This window comes from Salvia miltiorrhiza, chromosome 2 (assembly GCF_028751815.1).
Source record: "Salvia miltiorrhiza cultivar Shanhuang (shh) chromosome 2, IMPLAD_Smil_shh, whole genome shotgun sequence".
NCBI lineage: Eukaryota > Viridiplantae > Streptophyta > Magnoliopsida > Lamiales > Lamiaceae > Salvia > Salvia miltiorrhiza.
Genome location: NC_080388.1, coordinates 12425546 through 12444912, shown reverse-complemented (window position 1 = coordinate 12444912; position 19367 = coordinate 12425546). Strand labels below are relative to the sequence as shown.

General features: G+C 38.0%; 1 protein-coding gene across 1 annotated transcript; it reads left to right on the top strand.

Moving 5' to 3' along the window:
* The first annotated feature begins 11188 nt into the window (after positions 1–11188).
* Positions 11189–13361, top strand: LOC131011242 (light-induced protein, chloroplastic-like). The gene is made up of 3 exons (XM_057939030.1): positions 11189–11842; positions 12582–12780; positions 12869–13361. Exons 1-3 carry the CDS (start codon positions 11409–11411, stop codon positions 13181–13183), a joined length of 948 nt encoding a protein of 315 aa, XP_057795013.1. The 5' UTR covers positions 11189–11408; the 3' UTR covers positions 13184–13361.
* The last annotated feature ends 6006 nt before the right edge of the window (positions 13362–19367 follow it).

The window sequence follows — 19367 nt, the reverse complement described above, 5'->3', positions numbered from 1 at the left end:
CTGTACAGTGCTTTTGTTTCGTTTCAAGTTCAATTTTAGATTCGTTTTCTCTCACGAATTAGTATCGAGACGAACATCAATTCTTCTTCAACCATTCAACTCAATTTTGATTCTATTTTTATCCACTTATTAATAAATTCCAACACAAAATCCTACAACACCAGAATTAGTGAATAAACTCAAATTAATCAATTCTCAAGTGAACACGAACACAATATAAACCAACAACACACCTAAATGCCAAGAAAATCATAACAATATAGGACCAAACAGTCGCTCATCTTTAGGTCCAAACGAGATTTCAACTTCTATGTTATCGGTGGTCACTAGAAAAACTTGGTCAGCCCTAACGCATTGCTTTCTTAGCCCTATTTGAAGAGCTATTAGATTCTCCTCCAATGATCATTCTTTCTTCTCTCAACGGTAATCGAGGTGTTGATTGGGGAAGGCCTTATCTCTGCGTTCTCGCGCATTGTCTAGTGCTCAATTTTGCGGTGACTATCTCACAAATTCATCTAGCCTTCATTTTCTAACCAAAATTTCGACATAGTTTTTTAAATGCTCACACCCAGCTGTTGTGTGTCCATATTTGTTATGGAACTTGCAGTAATTTCTTACTCTTCTTACGTTCCGCTTTCACTTTTTGAGCCATTTTGGCTTCTTCCAACTATAACCTAGTAGTTTGGTTAATTCATCAAAAAAAATTGATGGTGATATTCGTAATGCATCAAAGAACAAACCGAGTTTTAATCTTCGAATAGATGCATATCCTTTGATTTCTGATTATGCTTCTGGAACCTTCGAAGACGCCATATTAAACATGGCTGCATACTCTCGTAGGGACTCGTGAGGCTCTTGGCGCATGTCCATTAAGGACAATACTGTTTTTTCAAATCTAAGGGAGTTGGTGAGTTGGTGCATAAAAAAATCATATAAATCATTAAACATATAGATGGATTCTGGCTCTAGCTTCCTGAACCATTGTTGAGTCAGGCCTAACAATGTTATTGAGAAATTAAGGCATTTTAGTCCTTTCGTGTACTGATGGAGCGTCATTAGCCCTTCGAAGTAGACCATGTGTACTCCAGGGTCTTCATTTCTATAGTAACCCAAGCTTATAGGTTTGTAATTCAGAGGCAATATGCTCGCCAAATCTCTTCTGAAAATCAACGATGTCTTCCTCCTTGTGCTGATGGAGCAATAATAGCGGGCTGCTTTGTGATCTGTTCAATTCTGACAATGTCTTCTATTGTGGCTATATTTCATTTTTTTATTGGTACATCTTTTGAGACACCTCCAACATTGTTAGCGCATGCCTTTATCTCCTCTTAGGACTTCCGTTTCAGTTTTGTTTGGAGATGATTGACTTTTTGTTGCATAAAAGCCAATTGCGCTTGTAAGTCCTAACATTCATCATCTGGGTACGTGTGTTGTAAGCCCTCTCAGTTGACTCGGCTTCAACTTCTAGTATCCATGATCCTATTTGTCACCCACAAGTTTCTCTATAGGTTTTTCGTTATCTTTTAGGGGCTCTACATCATCTAAGGTTGTCTCTTTAATCTGTTTATCTTGAATATTGTTATTCAGCACAACTGGCGTTTTGCTAAGGACAGCTAATGCGGGTGCTGGGGTGACAAACAGAGTAGACAGAGTCCCTGACATACTCATCATCTACCGCATGAACATGAAATTTAGAGTCTGGAGCATCTGGTCTGTCATCATAATGGGTGTGCTTCCTTCTTCTGATGTAGACATGGTAGCGTTGAGTGGAAGACCTGATTTTAGGTCATTGGGTGGACCAAATTTGTTCATCATTCCTGCAGCCAGAGAGCCACAGTCCTAGCGATGGCAGCAACGTCTCTCATATCGAATTCAACATTGAGATATCAATTAACGATGGGGTTATCCTACTCCATAGTACTCCCTCCGTTCCAGCTTTTTGTATCCACTTTTAGTAGTAAATACTACTCCCTCCGTCCCAGCTTTTAGTATCCAACTTTCCTTTTTTGGCCGTCCCACATTTTAGTATCCATTTCTATTTTTGGTAAAAGTAGGTGGGGCCCTTACTCCACTTTAATTATTTTAACTCTCACATAAAATGTGGGACCCTTATTCCACTCACAACACATCAATCACTTTATTAAAACCCGTGTCGTTCTCAATTGGATACCAAAAGCCGGGACGGAGGGAGTACTAAAAGTGGATACAAAAAGCTGGGACGGAGGGAGTAATATCTTTGGTCTGAAAGGTTCAAAAGGTTTGCCTAGTATCGGCGAGACATGTAAATTAGAGTTTATATTTATTCGTGTTACACATAGCCGTATCTCAACGATTTATAAAGATTTTTCAATTTTTCATTATAGCTAATAACTAATATGAAGAAAAAGAACATAAGAAAACGCATAAACATCAACGATTTATCTCGAGTTTGGATTCCCACAAATGACACCAATTGTTATGCCCACAATAAACATCATTAAAATAATATAGCAAAGTAAATAATGAGAAAGCCTTGTATCAGCAAAGAATCAATGTTAAGCAAAAGAGCTTGAATATCTAAAGATTGTAAGTATCTTGCATGACAGAGACTGTTCGCTATTTTATTTACACGCCGCAAGTGTACGGGTGCAATTGTGTATAGCAGTGACAAGGTCGAATCCACAGGGACTAATGATTATCAATGCCTGTTCCTAATTACTTTACTCTATCTGGAAAACCGAATTTTAAAGGTTTGATTTTGGAAAACAAATTTAAATTGAAATAAAGAAACACTAAAAAGAAATCAAGCTGTGAAAATGCGAAGTAACAGAAGAAAGAGAGTTTCCCAAGGCAAAGGTTTCAACAGATTCTCCTAACTAACACGTTTGATTCAATTAATGAGATAATTTCTAAGGCAATCTCAAAGTTAATTCATACCCACTCCCGTGGCATACAAATCGTTGATTACATGCAAGGTTACCATCCCTGGATCACACTTCTAACATGTAACTCCTAAAAGTTCCTAGGATTAAAGCCTTCACAATTATTAATTCCCTTTAGAATTAGAATAAATGTGTTTTATGTTCTTAGTTCAGGTTATAATTATCATCTCCCGATCTCAAATTAAAACCTATGATTATGCTAAATTGGTGATCAAGCAATAAAGCAAACAATTATAACAAGATCATAGAAATGAATATAAATCTCAATTAATTAAATCAACAGTCAGAAATTCGAATCATGTTTACTCCCTAAACCCTAGGAAAAGGGATTTAGCCACACATAGACATATGACTAACAATCACAATCTCAATAAAACTAATGAACATTAAACAATGAAAAACCGTAGAGAAGTCGAGATTCTTCAGTCTTGCTCTTGCTCCGTGTCTCACAGCTCTCAGGAAAAGTCAGAAAAATGATAAAAGGTGATAAAAGCCTTTAGAGAATAAGTTCTTGGGGACTATTTATATGCCCTAGGTCTTGTAGCTCTCAAAAATACCCAAAAATCGCGTAAAGGGCTGAAAAACGGACTTTTGGGCGAAAACTCGGCAACTCGCGTGGCCTCTCGCGCGGCCGCGTGCCTGGACCGCGCGGTCTTCCAGCAAAATCTGCTCCGTCGCGCAGCCGGGTCGCGCGGTCGCGCGCCTGGACCGCGCGACCTCGCGCGGCATTGCGCAGTGATTTTGTTTTGGCTCGTTCTCTCTCGTCCGAACTCCGATTTACGAACCGTTTGCGCTCACGAACTCCTATCGAGACGAACTACAACTTGTATTTCATCCAATTCTTCCAAATTCTGCTTCATTATTTCTGAAAATTCGTTCAAACACAAGCAAGTAACAAGTTCTTGACCATAAACGAATATAAACTCAAAAAAATCAACAAACACACAAAATCCTCATAACTAAACATCAAAAATGACACACCAAGAGGTAAAAATGCATGTTTATCAACCCCCCAAACTTGAACTATTGTCCGTCCTCGGACAAAACAAAGATGAACCAAGAATGAATCAACAAGAGCGTAGAGAAAAGTGGATAACATTGTGGCTTCAGATTTGTCAACAAAATTACCAACATGCATTTGTATCTCCAATCATCAAGATATCACACTCATGACAAACTTCAAATTGTGGTCTCAATGACTTGCAATCCTCACCAAAAAGATAAAGAAAATAAGAACTCTCAACTCTCAAGTGTATCAATCAAAGATATGGACGTGTTTACACTCAGTTCAAGCAAAACAAGTACTCAACCATAAGTTTGTCAATCGTCTCACCTCTCCACCACTTAATGTGTGCTCTTATAACCAAGATCAAAAAGGTCTTCATTAAGGGTTGTAATGTAGGCTCTTTGGTAAGGTGGGATATATTTGGCTGAGTGACTAAAAGATACTCCTCAATGTAGCTCAATCACCAACCTTATAACATTCTTAAACCATACCATCTTCCACCTCTCACAAAACCAGATTTTTCAATGCGAGAAATCATCACAACTCAACAATTATTTCTCATAACATTATGTCTCTCTAATGCATCCTATGTACCCATTTTTTTAATTCTTTTGCTCTCTCTTTTCTTTTCTTTTTTTCTTTTCTCCACCATTTTTTTTTCAACAACTTGTAGGGTACTAGGATTTTTAATTTGAAACCACAAAACATAACTCATGATCATTCATCTCCACAAACCAACTATTCCATATTAACAATTTCCAAGCTCCCACCCATAGCTAAATCAAAGAATATGGAAAAATAAGGCTCAAAGGGGGTGAACTAGGATCATATAAAGATATAGGACAAATATGAGATAAATAGGCTAGCGAAGATGGCCTTCTATCATCTCAAAGTTATTAAGCACACTATGTGACCTCGAGGGAGAAACCAAGACAAGTTCTAGTGAGAAACATGCATGCTCGAACAATCACTCAAGAATAAGAAATAAGACTGTAAACATGGTGACAGTCAAGGCTCAAATTCTCACAGCTTATTTCATTGCAAACACATAGAGACCACGCTTATCATTCATCAATCATGCTCAATCTCAACAATATCAACACAAATTGCATGCAAATCCAAAATTTTAAAGCAGAAATCATCATAAGCCAGTTATCTAACCAATCTCTACACTACTCGCATCTTCATCAAGGTAACATCACAGAGAAACCACCAAAGCAAGACTAAACAACTCAACGACGACACAAACAAAAACAACTAAAAAGAAACAATGCACCCACAAAGACACATCCCCCCAAACTTATTCACCGCCAAGGAGAATAAGTTTGAAAAGGATTTGTGGGGCACAAAAAAAAAACTAACAAACGAAAAGAAACGAACTAACCGAAAATTGGGTTGCCTCCCAATAAGCGCTATTTTTAACGTCGTTAGCTCGACAGAACATCAAACTCTTCAAGGAGGCTGATACAAGCAGTGCTGCGAACAACTGCTCCCTGCTCCACTCTTGCCAGCCAAAATGCCTTCTTCCAACTTTCGATCACCTGGGTCCTGCCAAGAAAAAGGATCTGCATCACATGTATTAAAAACATCAGCACTTACCTTGCCCGGATCTTTTGTTTTCTTTGGCGCTTCATCTTTGTGGATGTGGCATGGTTCATAGACATGGAAAGTTTGGCTCTCGTCATGAACTCGCAGTGTGAGCTCTCCTTTTTCCACATCAATCAAAGCTCTTCCCGTTGCAAGGAACGGGCGCCCCAAAATCAGCGGAATTTTGTTCTCATCCTCAATGTCTAGAACCACAAAATCTGCAGGGAAAATAAAATCCCCCACCTTCACGAGTACGTTCTCCACAATCCCACGAGGGTAGGTGACCGACCTGTCCGCCATCTGCAGCCTCATAGATGTCGGCTTTAACTCCCCAATCGCCAGCTGCTTGAAAACAGATAACGGCATGAGATTTATGCTCGCCCCCAGGTCGCAGAGTGACCTTCCAAAATGCTGGCCTCCAATATTGCAGGAAAGTGTGAAGCTGCCCGGATCTTTGACCTTCGCCGGCAGCTTCCTCTGCAAGATTGCGCTGCATTCTTCATTGAGATTCACCGTCTCAAACTCTCCCAACTTCTTCTTTCGTGAGACTATGTCCTTGAGAAATTTGGCATATTGCGGCATCTCTAGTAACATCTCCACCAACGGAATATTGATGTTCACCTTCTTAAAGATCTCTAAAAACTTAGAGAGCCGCTCTTTCATCCTCTCTTTCTTCTGCCGCTGAGGGAATGGTATAGTCACAGTTGCTGGCGAAGTAGCTTTCTGCTTTCCTCCTTCTTTCTGCCAGAAACCTCAACAGTGACCTCCTCAGTTTTTTCTCAATCAGCCGTGCACTCTCATATTTTGCCGTCATGGCCCCTTCCTGTGTAGTCTCGGTCGGCAGATCAACCATCTTGAAATGACGCTGGGGAAACGGCATCCACCCAGGAGGACGCCGATGAGGTGGAAGTCGTCGACCTTCCTCCCAGACTCTCCACGATAGCTCTGGTCTCTCCATCTTACGAGATCCATGGCTGCAATCTGAGGTGCCTTCACTATTTAACCCAATGGCCATGCACTGCTCCTTTGGGTTCACTTTGGCATTGTTTAAGAGGTTACCCGACTGTTGGAGTTTGTTGACGGTGGTGGATATTTGACCCAATTGGGTCTCGAACATCTTCATTTGAGTCCCCACAGCAACGGCATTGGACTCTAGCTTTTCCATCCTCTCATCTGCCTTGGAGATGAACTTCATCATCAGCTCCTCTATATTTGGCTTCTTCTCTTCATTAATGATTCCATTCGTAACAGAGAAGCCTGGTGGAGGTTGAATTGCAGTGTTGGGATTCCCATAAGCCAAATTGGGATGTGGACGCCCTCCATGATGAAATTGCTGTCCACTATTGTATCCACCCTGTTGCCCATGCTGAAAGTTCCCATAGTTTCTGCCATTGATGTAGTTGACGTCTTCTACGCCTGTCGGGATCTCTACAGCTGGCTCAGAATTGCCAACAGTCATAGCATTGATTTTCGAGTTCATCTCTGCCAGCTGAGTCAAAATCAATGCCACGGGATCTGAACTGGAGGTAGCAGCAACTTTCTTCAAGTGAACTCTCTCGGATGGCCATTGATAGCTCGTGGTGGCCATGCTTTCAATAATCTCCATGGCTTCAGAACTCCCCTTCTTGAGCAATGAGCCCCCTGCAGCTGTATCCATGAACATCCTGGTGTGCTCTCCACAAGCGTTATAGAACATGACCACCAGAGTCCCCTCATCGAAGCCATGGGACGGGCACTTCCTCAACTTCTCCTGGTATCTCTCCCATGTCTCTGCTAGTGTCTCTCCATCGAACTGTTGGAATTGGATAATCTCCATCTTTAACTTCAATGTGAGCCCGGGAGGATGGAACTTCCGCAGGAAAAGATAAGCCAAATCCCCCCATACAGGATTAGCTCCCAGCTGCAAAGTATGATACCATGACTTTGCCTTATCCCGGAGTGAGAATGGGAAAAGGCGGAGTCGTATGATGTCATCTGGGACTCCGTTCATCTTGACAGTGCTGCACAACTCCAAGAATTGCGCCAGATGCGCATTTGGGTCCTCCACGGCTTTACCTCCATATTGGTTTTGCTGCACCATGGTAATCAGCCCAGTCCTTAGCTCGAAGTTATTCGCGTTGACTCTGGGCGGCTCTTGGTACTGGTACAGTGGAGTAAATGCCTCATCAATAGGCGGCTGTTTCTGCTCAGCAGCATTTTTCTGAGCATCCAACACCGCCTGCAACTGCTCTCTCAACGCACGGACTTCTTCCGCAGTGGCCATATAATCCAAATTCTCTTGCTTTGCTTGGCTGTTCTTGCGGCGGAGCGTAGCTTCAATCTCAGGATCAAAATCTTCAAGAGGAAGCTTCTGAGATCGCGTGTTCATGCACTACCTAAAAAACTCCAACGCAAGAATCAGAACCGCAGGAAAAATAAAGAACAGAAAAATAAATAACAGAAATAAAAAAAAAATCCAGAGTAGTATCAAACAATTAACAGAATAGTACTGATAAAAATCAGTCCCCGGCAACGGCGCCAAAAACTTTTTCGCTATTTTATTTACACGCCGCAAGTGTACGGGTGCAATTGTGTATAGCAGTGACAAGGTCGAATCCACAGGGACTAATGATTATCAATGCCTGTTCCTAATTACTTTACTCTATCTGGAAAACCGAATTTTAAAGGTTTGATTTTGGAAAACAAATTTAAATTGAAATAAAGAAACACTAAAAAGAAATCAAGCTGTGAAAATGCGAAGTAACAAAAGAAAGAGAGTTTTCCAAGGCAAAGGTTTCAACAGATTCTCCTAACTAACACGTTTGATTCAATTAATGAGATAATTCCTAAGGCAATCTCAAAGTTAATTCATACCCACTCCCGTGGCATACAAATCGTTGATTACATGCAAGGTTACCATCCCTGGATCACACTTCTAACATGTAACTCCTAAAAATTCCTAGGATTAAAGCCTTCACAATTATTAATTCCCTTTAGAATTAGAATAAATGTGTTCTATGTTCTTAGTTCAGGTTATAATTATCATCTCCCGATCTCAAATTAAAACCTATGATTATGCTAAATTGGTGATCAAGCAATAAAGCAAACAATTATAACAAGATCATAGAAATGAATATAAATCTCAATTAATTAAATCAACAGTCAGAAATTCGAATCATGTTTACTCCCTAAACCCTGGGAAAAGGGATTTAGCCACACATAGACATATGACTAACAATCACAATCTCAATAAAACTAATGAACATTAAACAATGAAAAACCGTAGAGAAGTCGAGATTCTTCAGTCTTGCTCTTGCTCCGTGTCTCACAGCTCTCAGGAAAAGTCAGAAAAATGATAAAAGGTGATAAAAGCCTTTAGAGAATAAGTTCTTGGAGAGTATTTATATGCCCTAGGTCTTGTAGCTCTCAAAAATACCCAAAAATCGCGTAAAAGGCTGAAAAACGGACTTTTGGGCGAAAACTCGGCGACTCGCGCGGCCGCGTGCCTGGACCGCGCGGTCTTCTAGCAAAATCTGCTCCGTCGCGCGGCCGGGTCGCGCGGCCGCGCGCCTGGACCGCGCGACCTCGCGCGGCATTGCGCAGTGATTTTGTTTTGGCTCGTTCTCTCTCGTCCGAACTCCGATTTACGAACCATTTGCGCTCACGAACTCCTATCGAGACGAACTACAACTTGTATTTCAGCCAATTCTTCCAAATTCTGCTTCATTATTTCTGAAAATTCGTTCAAACACAAGCAAGTAACAAGTTCTTGACCATAAACGAATATAAACTCAAAAAAATCAACAAACACACAAAATCCTCATAACTAAACATCAAAAATGACACACCAAGAGGTAAAAATGCATGTTTATCAGAGACCCTAATATATCAAGACTCTTTATGATAATCTTCTCTTTCAACATCCTTCAACGCTGCAAGCCATCCAAATCTTGCATAATCAAAGTTGTCATCTTAATCCATTGACACGTCATCCGTAGATCAGCCCTAGTCGCTCGAGCCAACCGCAGGCCTACCGGACCTAATTCATCCTTTCAACATTCTCAGCCCAAGTGGCCTTTCCTTAATATGTTGAAGCCCATTATATAAAATTGTCCTTGTCACATTCCCTCTCCATTTCTTTTTCTTCTTCTTCTTCTTCTTCTTCTTCATTATTCATCAACTTCTTCATCCCATTTTAATATTCAAAAAATGGATTGTGACTTTTCAAATTGGTGGAGCAACTAATCAAATTCGCTGGACATCCCAACTTTTTCTCCAATGGGCTTCTCGTCGTTCTCTCGAGGATCAATGTGGTGGGTCTTGAAGGCATCAACTTGAACGACACTCAATTCATTTAAGATGATGAAGTAGCGGAGATTCCTTCTCTCCCCAACACGACGAAGTTGCACGCCAGCAACACCCCAACGGGGACCGAGCTTATTTGCTCGTTTGGACCGAGGCGACCCACCACGCCATCAAGGGTGCTGATCAAATGTACTCGTCTATTGGGGAGAAATCACTCGAGGATTCAACGAAGGTGTCCTTCCGGCACTCTGCCTTGTGACAACAGACAAACTAAATCATACTTCCAATGTGTCCCAAAGGACGTCAAGCTTTAGGAGGCCACGTACGAGAATGTCGAGCCAATTGGGGGAGCGATATGAGTGATGACCAAATCACTCAACAAGCTAAAGAAAAATATCAAGCCAACAATGAAGCTCCATTCAAATATTTGGGGGTTGGCATGTTCTACGCGAATCACAATGATTTGCATCCATCGACGATGATGTCCATTCTTCGAAATGTTCGGAGAATTTCGATGGAGGTACACAATGACGTCCTCCGATCCGAGCATCACGACTAAGCCTATAGGCCAAAAGATGGCGAAGCACGACAAGAGGAAAGACAAGAAGGTCGAGTAGTCGGCACAAGGGAAAAAAGAAAAACAAAAGGAAATACTACGTGGCAATGGATAGAGTTGCAAACTCCATCGAGGATTTCAACCTAATGCAACACGAACTTTTCAATGTCCAAATTTTCAGAATGGACAACTAGAAGATTGATGCAGAGGAATTGGCCTTGCACAAGGCAATGGTTGAGGAAATTAAAAAATGTTAAGGAGTGTCAAAGTAATTTTTTAAAATTGTAACTTCAATCTAGTTTTAATTATTTTAATGTTCGAATTTCAATTTAATTAAATTTTTAATTTTGAAATTCAATATTTATTTTAATTTTGTAACGTATTTAAATTTGAGAAATTAAAAATACAATTTTCAAATTCCATTTAGAAATTCCAATATGAAGGATGGACTTTTAAGTGGAATAAACAAATATCACGAGCGACAAGTTTTATAAAATTTTGAAAACACTAGATATTTTGTAAGATTGAAGAGGAAAAGGGAAAGAACATTTTCATATTAGAGGAAAAAATAACTAAAAGGGCTTGATTCCACAAAAAAAGGAAACTGAAAATCAATAAAAACAAACATAAAAAAGAAAATAAAATAGAGGCTAGAGCAAGGTTTCTAAATTTGCCACGCTCACAGCTAACAATTTGGCGTCGGCCACGCATAAAAAACCAAATTTTGCAAAAACACGAAAAAGGAAAAAAGAAGACAAAACGAAGAATGTTCCAGAAACCTGGATGGCCACAAATTATTTGCTTATATCTAGAAAATCAATAGGCCAAATCTTTCTTCACCTCACAAATGCATTACATGATATACTATAAACTAATTAGCAGATGTCTAAAAGACTAAAATAACCCATCAATACAGACAAACCCATCAAACACAGCAAGGGCATTCTCGTCAAAATTTGCCGTATAAATTTCGTCTTAGAAAAACTGATCATCACTCTGTTTTCCTCTGTTTAAGCTCACGTTTCTCCAATCAAAAAGAAAAACACCATAAGTCATGATATCTTCTGTCGCTTCAGCCTCCGCAAAAATGGCGTCAACCGCTTCTGTCAATCAGTTCCCCTGTAAGTTCCCGCAGAGCTCGAAATTGATCTCCAACAACGCGTGTTCTCCGGTCAATCGGATCAATTTCCCCGCCCTGTCGACGAAGCCGAAGGTGAATTTTGGCGTGAGGGCGGCGGTGAGCGACGACGAGTGGGGCGCCGATCCAGAATCACCGGCGGTGGCGGTTATGGAGGAGAAGGCGCCGGAAGAAATCGATTCGCTGAAGAAGCAATTGGTGGACAGTTTCTATGGAACGAAAAGGGGGCTGAGCGCCTCCGCCGAAACAAGGGGGGAGATCGTGGAGCTCATCTCCCAGCTGGAGGCGAAGAACCCCACTCCTGCTCCAACCGAGGCTCTCACGCTGCTCAACGGGAAATGGATACTTGTGTAAGTTCTGCCTTCGCCACTAGTAGGTTTTGGTTTCTGCCATTGCTCATTGCTTTCTTCAATACTGTTTGTTACATTTCTGTGTTATCTTTTGTTTAATTGGTAAGTAACAAATCCAGTCACCAACAACAACAAAAATACTCCTACAAAATATGATTTTATTAAGACAATTGCCCGAACAATAGTCGTGTCTGAGGCTTGCCCTGTCCCTGCCTCAGACAGAACTGGAAAACCTCAAATCTTTGATTATTCCATCATACTTCGTATATGATTGAACTACGTTAAAGGAAAGTTCCCCAACTTTTCACTCTTCGTCTATTTTTGTGTTCGAACACATTAAAATTCTTAAAATGGGTCAAGATTTGATTTAAACATGATCAAATATTGAGGTGTCAAATAACTGTTAATTACTATATTACTTTAAAGAGTCTGGATACCAATATTAGTCTATTTTACGAGTTTTGACCCGTAAAACAATCTCAGCAGATTTTTGTGTATTAATTTCATCGATACATGTTAGATGTAAGTACTGGCTGCCTATTAGTTACTTCCTTTCAGTTGCTCAAGTCTTCTATATTTTATGGAAATTTAATTGATAAGATGAATGATTTAGTATTTTTATTTTCATTACTAAAATTTAAAATTCTAATTATCCTTATTTTCTGTGATGCTTTGTGATATTAGATCAATTCATGGCTGCTAATCAACCTCCATATGGAATGGGAATTGAACACTGCAGGTACACAACGTTTTCGGGTCTGTTTCCTCTGCTGTCGAGGGGTGCTGCTCTGTCGCCGGTGAAAGTCGAAGAGATATCTCAGACCATCGACTCTGTGTCTTTCACCGTGCAGAACTCAGTCCTGTTTGCCGGACCATTGGCCACAACTTCCATCACCACCAATGCGAAATTCGAAGTCCGCAGCCCCAAACGCGTGCAGGTTTTCCACTCTACTACCTCTTTTCGATATAAATATAAATATGGTTGATCTGGATCTAGTATAATGTATTTATTGGTTGCATTTGCAGATTAAGTTCGAAGGAGGCGTGATTGGCACGCCGCAGCTGACGGACTCCATTGAACTGCCGGAAAACGTGGAGCTTCTAGGGCAGAAGATCGACCTCTCGCCATTCAAAGGCCTGCTTACCTCTGTACAGGACACAGCCTCATCCTTTGCCAAGACCATTTCTAGCCAACCGCCGTTGAAGTTTTCCATCCCCGACCGCAACTCTGAGTCGTGGCTGCTCACGACGTACCTCGACAGTGACCTCCGGATTTCAAGAGGAGATGGAGGCAGCATATTTGTGCTCGTCAAGGAAGGCAGCCCTCTTTTGACTCGTTAGACGCCACTGATCACTCTCACTTTTGTCACTCTTTTCTTTGGGGCTTGTGAAATAGCATGTAATAAATAAGTATGAGACATCCACAGGAACTTAGATGAGATACTATATGTATATACATACATAGTTGGAGTTATCAAAGTTTAATACAATACAATACAACAGCATGCTGATTGGTTTCTCTCTTCTACTTGTCGTATGAGGGGTTTAAGCTTAGATTTAATTTGTTTATTATGAATTTTATTTATTGAAAAGTTTGAGGTTTATGAGATTATTCGAGTTGTATTGAAATTATACATTCGATCAAAATTTAAATATAATTTTTATTTTGGAAAAATAAAGTTTATTGAGTGAATTAATTTGCTATGGTAAAGATAATGGTCAGTTACTTTTTACACTTGTCATTTACTATTATTAACAATTCGTAACTATAGAAAAAAATTGGGCGTGAATTGGTCATATTTTATCTACGCTTGACAATAATCATAAAGTTTTTTAGTTGTAAATCGATCAATATTTTACCTATAATTTACAAATCTTATAATTTAATTAGCAATAAAACTCTATTTGATCTACTGAACAAATAATTTAAAAGTAAAACACACTCTCTTTATCCACAAAAAATAGTCCTAAAAAGAGACCGTACGGCGTTCAATGAAAATGATTTAATTTATTGTGAATGGAGAAATGGTCTCACTTAAAAGCTAGTGTTAAGAACATCCTCATCCATTGAGTAAGCTCCTTAGTTAATGGAGTCGAAGACCACTTATGAGTAAGCACTCCGCATTGGGGAGATTCATCCACTTACTCATATTCATTAGTTTTGATTTTTACATTTTTCATTTAATTTAAATTGCACCAATTTAAATAACACAATTACTTTAATTTAAATTACTAAAATTTAAATATAAATTTAAAAATTGAAAAAATTACAATAAAAAATAGAAGCCCAAACATTTTCAGTTTTTTTTTACTACTCATTTAAAATAGAAGTCCAGACATTTTCAGCCCAATTATAATTTTAAAATTAAACCTACTGATTTAAAGTAGAAGTCCAAACATTTTCAGCCCAATTATAATTTTAAAATTAAAACTACTCATCTTCACTCTTCATCCTCCTTCAATGGTTCCCCAACCGCAACCTCCAGGTAATTTTCAAATTTTTTTTTTCTTTTTTTCTTAGTTTCCTGCGCGTGTACTACACGCAATGAGGGAAAAGAGCGGATGAGCCTTACTCATATTATCGAGTAAGGCTCGAGTAAGCCCCACCCCCACATCGGCTTACTCATCGCCTAGCTTACTCGAGTAAGCCTCTTCGAGTAATCCGATGTGGATATATGCTCTAATAATGATAATTAATTGTATTGTGAGTGGAGAATATGTTTCGTCATGTGATAGATGGTTTCCAAATATAAAAATGGACTAATTTTTGTGGATATCCCAAAATGATAAAAAAAAAATGGACTATTTTTTGTAGACAGATGGAGTATGTTTTACTTTAAATTATTTGTTTAATAGATCAAATAGAGTTTTATTACTAACTAAATTATAAGAGAATGAGGTGGTCTTGGGTGCAACCGGTTACACCATGCAATCGGGTTGCACCCTGACCCTGACCCACATACTGGTCCGCATTCGCATCCTGACCCAATCGTGTAAATGATATTATTCGGTTATATAAATGACACTGCCTATAATTGACACTGCGTATAAATGATACTATAACATTGTAAATGACACTGTGTATAATTGACATTATTTGTTTATACAAATGACACTAATCGTCGTGTAATTGACACTATTCGGTTATACAAATGACACTGCCTATAATTGGCACCATTATTTTTATAATCGAATTGTGTCAATTATAGGCAGTGTCATTTTAATAAGCGAATAATATCAATTATAGACAATGTCATTTATCTAATCGAATAGGGTTATTTATACGATTTACGTAAGCATGCGGCTACATTGAATAGTAATTCACCTAATAAGAAGTAACGACGGAGTGAGAGCTGGACTCGAAAAAAGTGAATTTTCCATATCAACGATACAGAAAGAAACGAGTACAAACGTCATGAAATACCTCAAGTATAACCCCCTCAAACTCCTCCGAATTCATAGCAACATAGTAATTCAAGAGGCGTCGCAGCTCCTTAGGGCGATGAATCCCGGTGGCCACGATCATCTGCTCCACGGACTCCCGAAAATCCTCTCGAGGATCAAACGTCGACATCTCCGTCGCCACCACCACCACCAACTTAGCAGGCCTCCTCCTCTCTCGGCGCCTCGCGCTCCTTGACTCTGTGATCATCTGCTCCAGCCTCTCCTGCACCATCGCATGCGCGATGCTCGAGATGCTCTCGAACCTGTCGGACCCACTTGGGCTCTCGGCTTCCTCCGATGAGGAAACGCTGATCCTGCAACTGCACCACAATGCCTTGCATCCTCTACTCTTCTTCTTCTCGATCAAATCTCTGGATCTTTGCATTCTTGCACGTTGATTTCAAACCGAGGTCTCGACAAAAATGATTTATGTGTTTGCAGCGTGGGCGTCATGATTGTGAGGTTAAAGTGTGTGGAAGCGTGACTGGGGTTGGGGAGGAATTGAACAGATGAGGGAACCATTTGTGTTTGTTTATTAGGGTAATGATGGTCATGATTTTACCTTAGATCTGACTTTAGTTGCTTTAGTGTCACATGTATTAGGTGGCATGTTTTTCTAAGAGTGGTTCAAATTTAAAGACCATATGTTAAATAAGGATTTTTTTAATTATTAAAGCCAAAGTAGAAAATGATGATTAGAATAATGTTTCTATTGAAGAAAGATTTATAATGATGTCTATCCCTCCTTTGATTAATCTTTTATGTAAAATTAAAATAAAACGAGCATATTTGAGGTTTTTTCCATTTATGTCGTAGTATAGGTGGACAATGATTGTGAATGAACAATATCAGCATAATGGATGGATGCAGGGCTGAAAAAATATATCGAAAATGCGGTATACCGATCATACTTAGGGATGGCAATCGGGTACGACAGGTACGGATAGTGACTATCCATACCCATACTCACAAATTAAATGGATAGTGATTTTTAACTACGAAACTATCCATGGATATCAAATGGTATCCAAACCCGCCACCCGCGGATACCCTCTATCCGTCGGGTATCCACGAACCCGCTACCCATCGGGTATCCGCCACGCGCTATCCGTCGAATACCCGCCACCCACTATCCATTGGATACCTGCGAAATAAAATTTAATTATAAATTTATAACAAATTTAACAGGTAATTGACGGGTATTTTCGCGGATATTTTTCGCGGGTAAACGGGTTTTGCGGGTATGGATAGTAAGTATTCAAACTCATACCCACGAACTAAATGGATAGTGAATTGCAACCACAAAACTATCCGTGGATATCAAATGCCTCTCAAACCCGCCCTAATAGGTTCGGGTTTTCGCGAGTATCCATTACCCGCGGATAAATTGTCATCCCTAGTCATACTGTACCTGAAAATACCGTAAAACTACAAGAATTCAGATTTTCAGCCACACACATAAATGTGGTTAAAAGTAAGGTTATGTGTGGGTATAAATATTTACCCACACATAACGCAAATGTTAACATGTGTCACTATAAAAGTGTAGAGAAAAGTTTTTACCCACACATATATTTATGTGTGGATAAATATAATAATATTACCGACACATATAAGTGTCTCTAAAAGTGTCTCCTATGTGTGGAGAAATATATTTTTATCATAATATAATGATGATGTGTAAATTACGTGGATGCTGATGTAGCATTTACACGTGGCAATTTGTATGTGTGGATAAATACTTAAATTATGTGTAGCTAAACCTTTTTGGAATCTTTTACAATTAATTTGTATTTCATATATATATATATATATATATATATATATATTAGTTATTTACAATTAAAACTCTTAAATTAAATATAGTATGTACAACACATTAAAATATAACATGATAATATAAAAATATTTACTTTATTAATAATATCAAAGTTCACATTATTTGTGTCACAATTACAAAAAGCTTGACATAATAACAGTACACAATTGATTAAACAATTCTAATTTTCTACAAATCTTCGTCGAGGAAAAGTAATCCAACATAATGGCAAATACTGAAATTCGAGTTCTCCAAACTTGAAATCAAAGAAGAAATGTATGCAACATTAATGAGAAAACATCCATTAGCAGTGAAATGCAAAGCTGCTACCATTTCGAATTTACCATTGCGAATATTGGGTAGCAAATGCACGTTAAAGGCAAAAGTAGAACTCCTGCTTCTAATCTACACTAACTATATGTCAAATTAATAGCTTTGCTGTAAATCAACATTTTAGAATTCTAACCTTTCAAACACGAGGTAAACTAGATTAATAAATATAATTTGTAGAATCTCGCAAAGGTCACATGAACTGAAATTCCATACTTGATAAGAATAGAGTAATATATTATCTAGAAAATTAACAGAGTAATATATGAAGAACATAATAATATATTGTAGTAGGTGATCAGTACATAATTGAGAAATTACCTAATAACTTTCTGAACGTGTTGGAACTCTGCAGCTTGCAGCACAACCTAGAAACCAAAAGAATCGCAATTAATGAGCTCCATTTCCAAATCATATTCTTCACGCACACAAAATAAATTAATTATGTAGAGTGAATATGAGCAAAATCCTTAGTGGGTTCGTATTTCGTGGAATATGACGGCCTAGAATAGGGCCGTGAGGAATTTAACGCAGAAGAGAAATTGGCAATCTCTATACAACACTAAGATTGTGGAGATAAGGATTGATAATGGAGGTAAAATGGCGGTAGTGGGTTTATGAGATAGGTTTTTAATTGGAGGGATTTTTGGAAATGCAAGATTGATAATGGAGGTAAAATCGGTAGTGGGGTTTGTTATTTGGATAGGTTTTTACTAGTTTGCCACGTCTGCACCATAACTTTTAAAATATTTTTTTAAATAAATAAAATTAAAAAAATATATTGCCAAATAATAATGTTACTAAAAAATTTGCTACACATTTTAAATGTCAATAATTAATAGAAACTTTCTACTTGATTCGCCTACACATTTTTCAAGATATGTGTGGGTGATTATGTGTGAATAAAACTTCAATTAAGATTTAATAAAATAATTAATTAAGACCAAAATATAAATATCACTAAATATATTTTCTCACATTTATTATATGTCAATAATTAATAATTATAAAAATTCATTACCCACACATAAATAATTTATAATTATGTGTGGTTAATAAATTTTACTAGTTTGCCACGTTGGCACAACAAATTCAATAATAAATTTTATTATACAAAAATAAAAAATAAAAATAACTGTAAAATAATAAATGTCACGAAAATGTTTTTGCCACACATTTTAAATGTCAATAACTAATGAAATTTTTTTGTGTGATTTACTCACACATTTTGAAATTATGTGTGGCTAAACTACCACACATTATTATGTGTGGGTAATTATGTGTGGGTAAAAAATCAATTTCTTGTAGAAATATCGAATTTAAGGTATATCGAATTTTTAGGTAAAATATGATACCGTACCGAATTTTTTTGATAAGGTAATGTATGATTTTCCAGATACTGAAATATATCGATACCGCGATATATACCAAAAAATTTATAATAAATACCGTATTAAGAGCATCCATAACGGGACTTACTTGATAGCTTACTTGATAGAAGGGGGACCACAATGAGTAAGGAAGCCACAGTGAGGTGACTTGATAGCTTGATCTTTTTAGTTTTGATTTTTTGTATTTTTCATTTAAATTTAATTGCACAAATTTAAATAATACAATTTACTTCAAATTTAAATTGCATTAATTTAAAAATCCTACAAATTACATTAAAAAAAACTAAAGACATAATTTAAAATTACTTAAAAAAACTAATTAAATGACATAATTAAAATTACTTAAAAAAACTAAATGACATAATTAAAATCCTAAAATTCCTATATAGAATTTTCGTTTAAAATCCTAAAAAAAACTAAATGACATAATTAAAACTAAAAAAACTCAATTCCAGAATTTTCGTTTTTTTTGTTTTTTTGTTTTTTTTTAAATATCGCGCGTGTGGAACACACGCTATTAAATTTGGGCATTAGGTCTTAC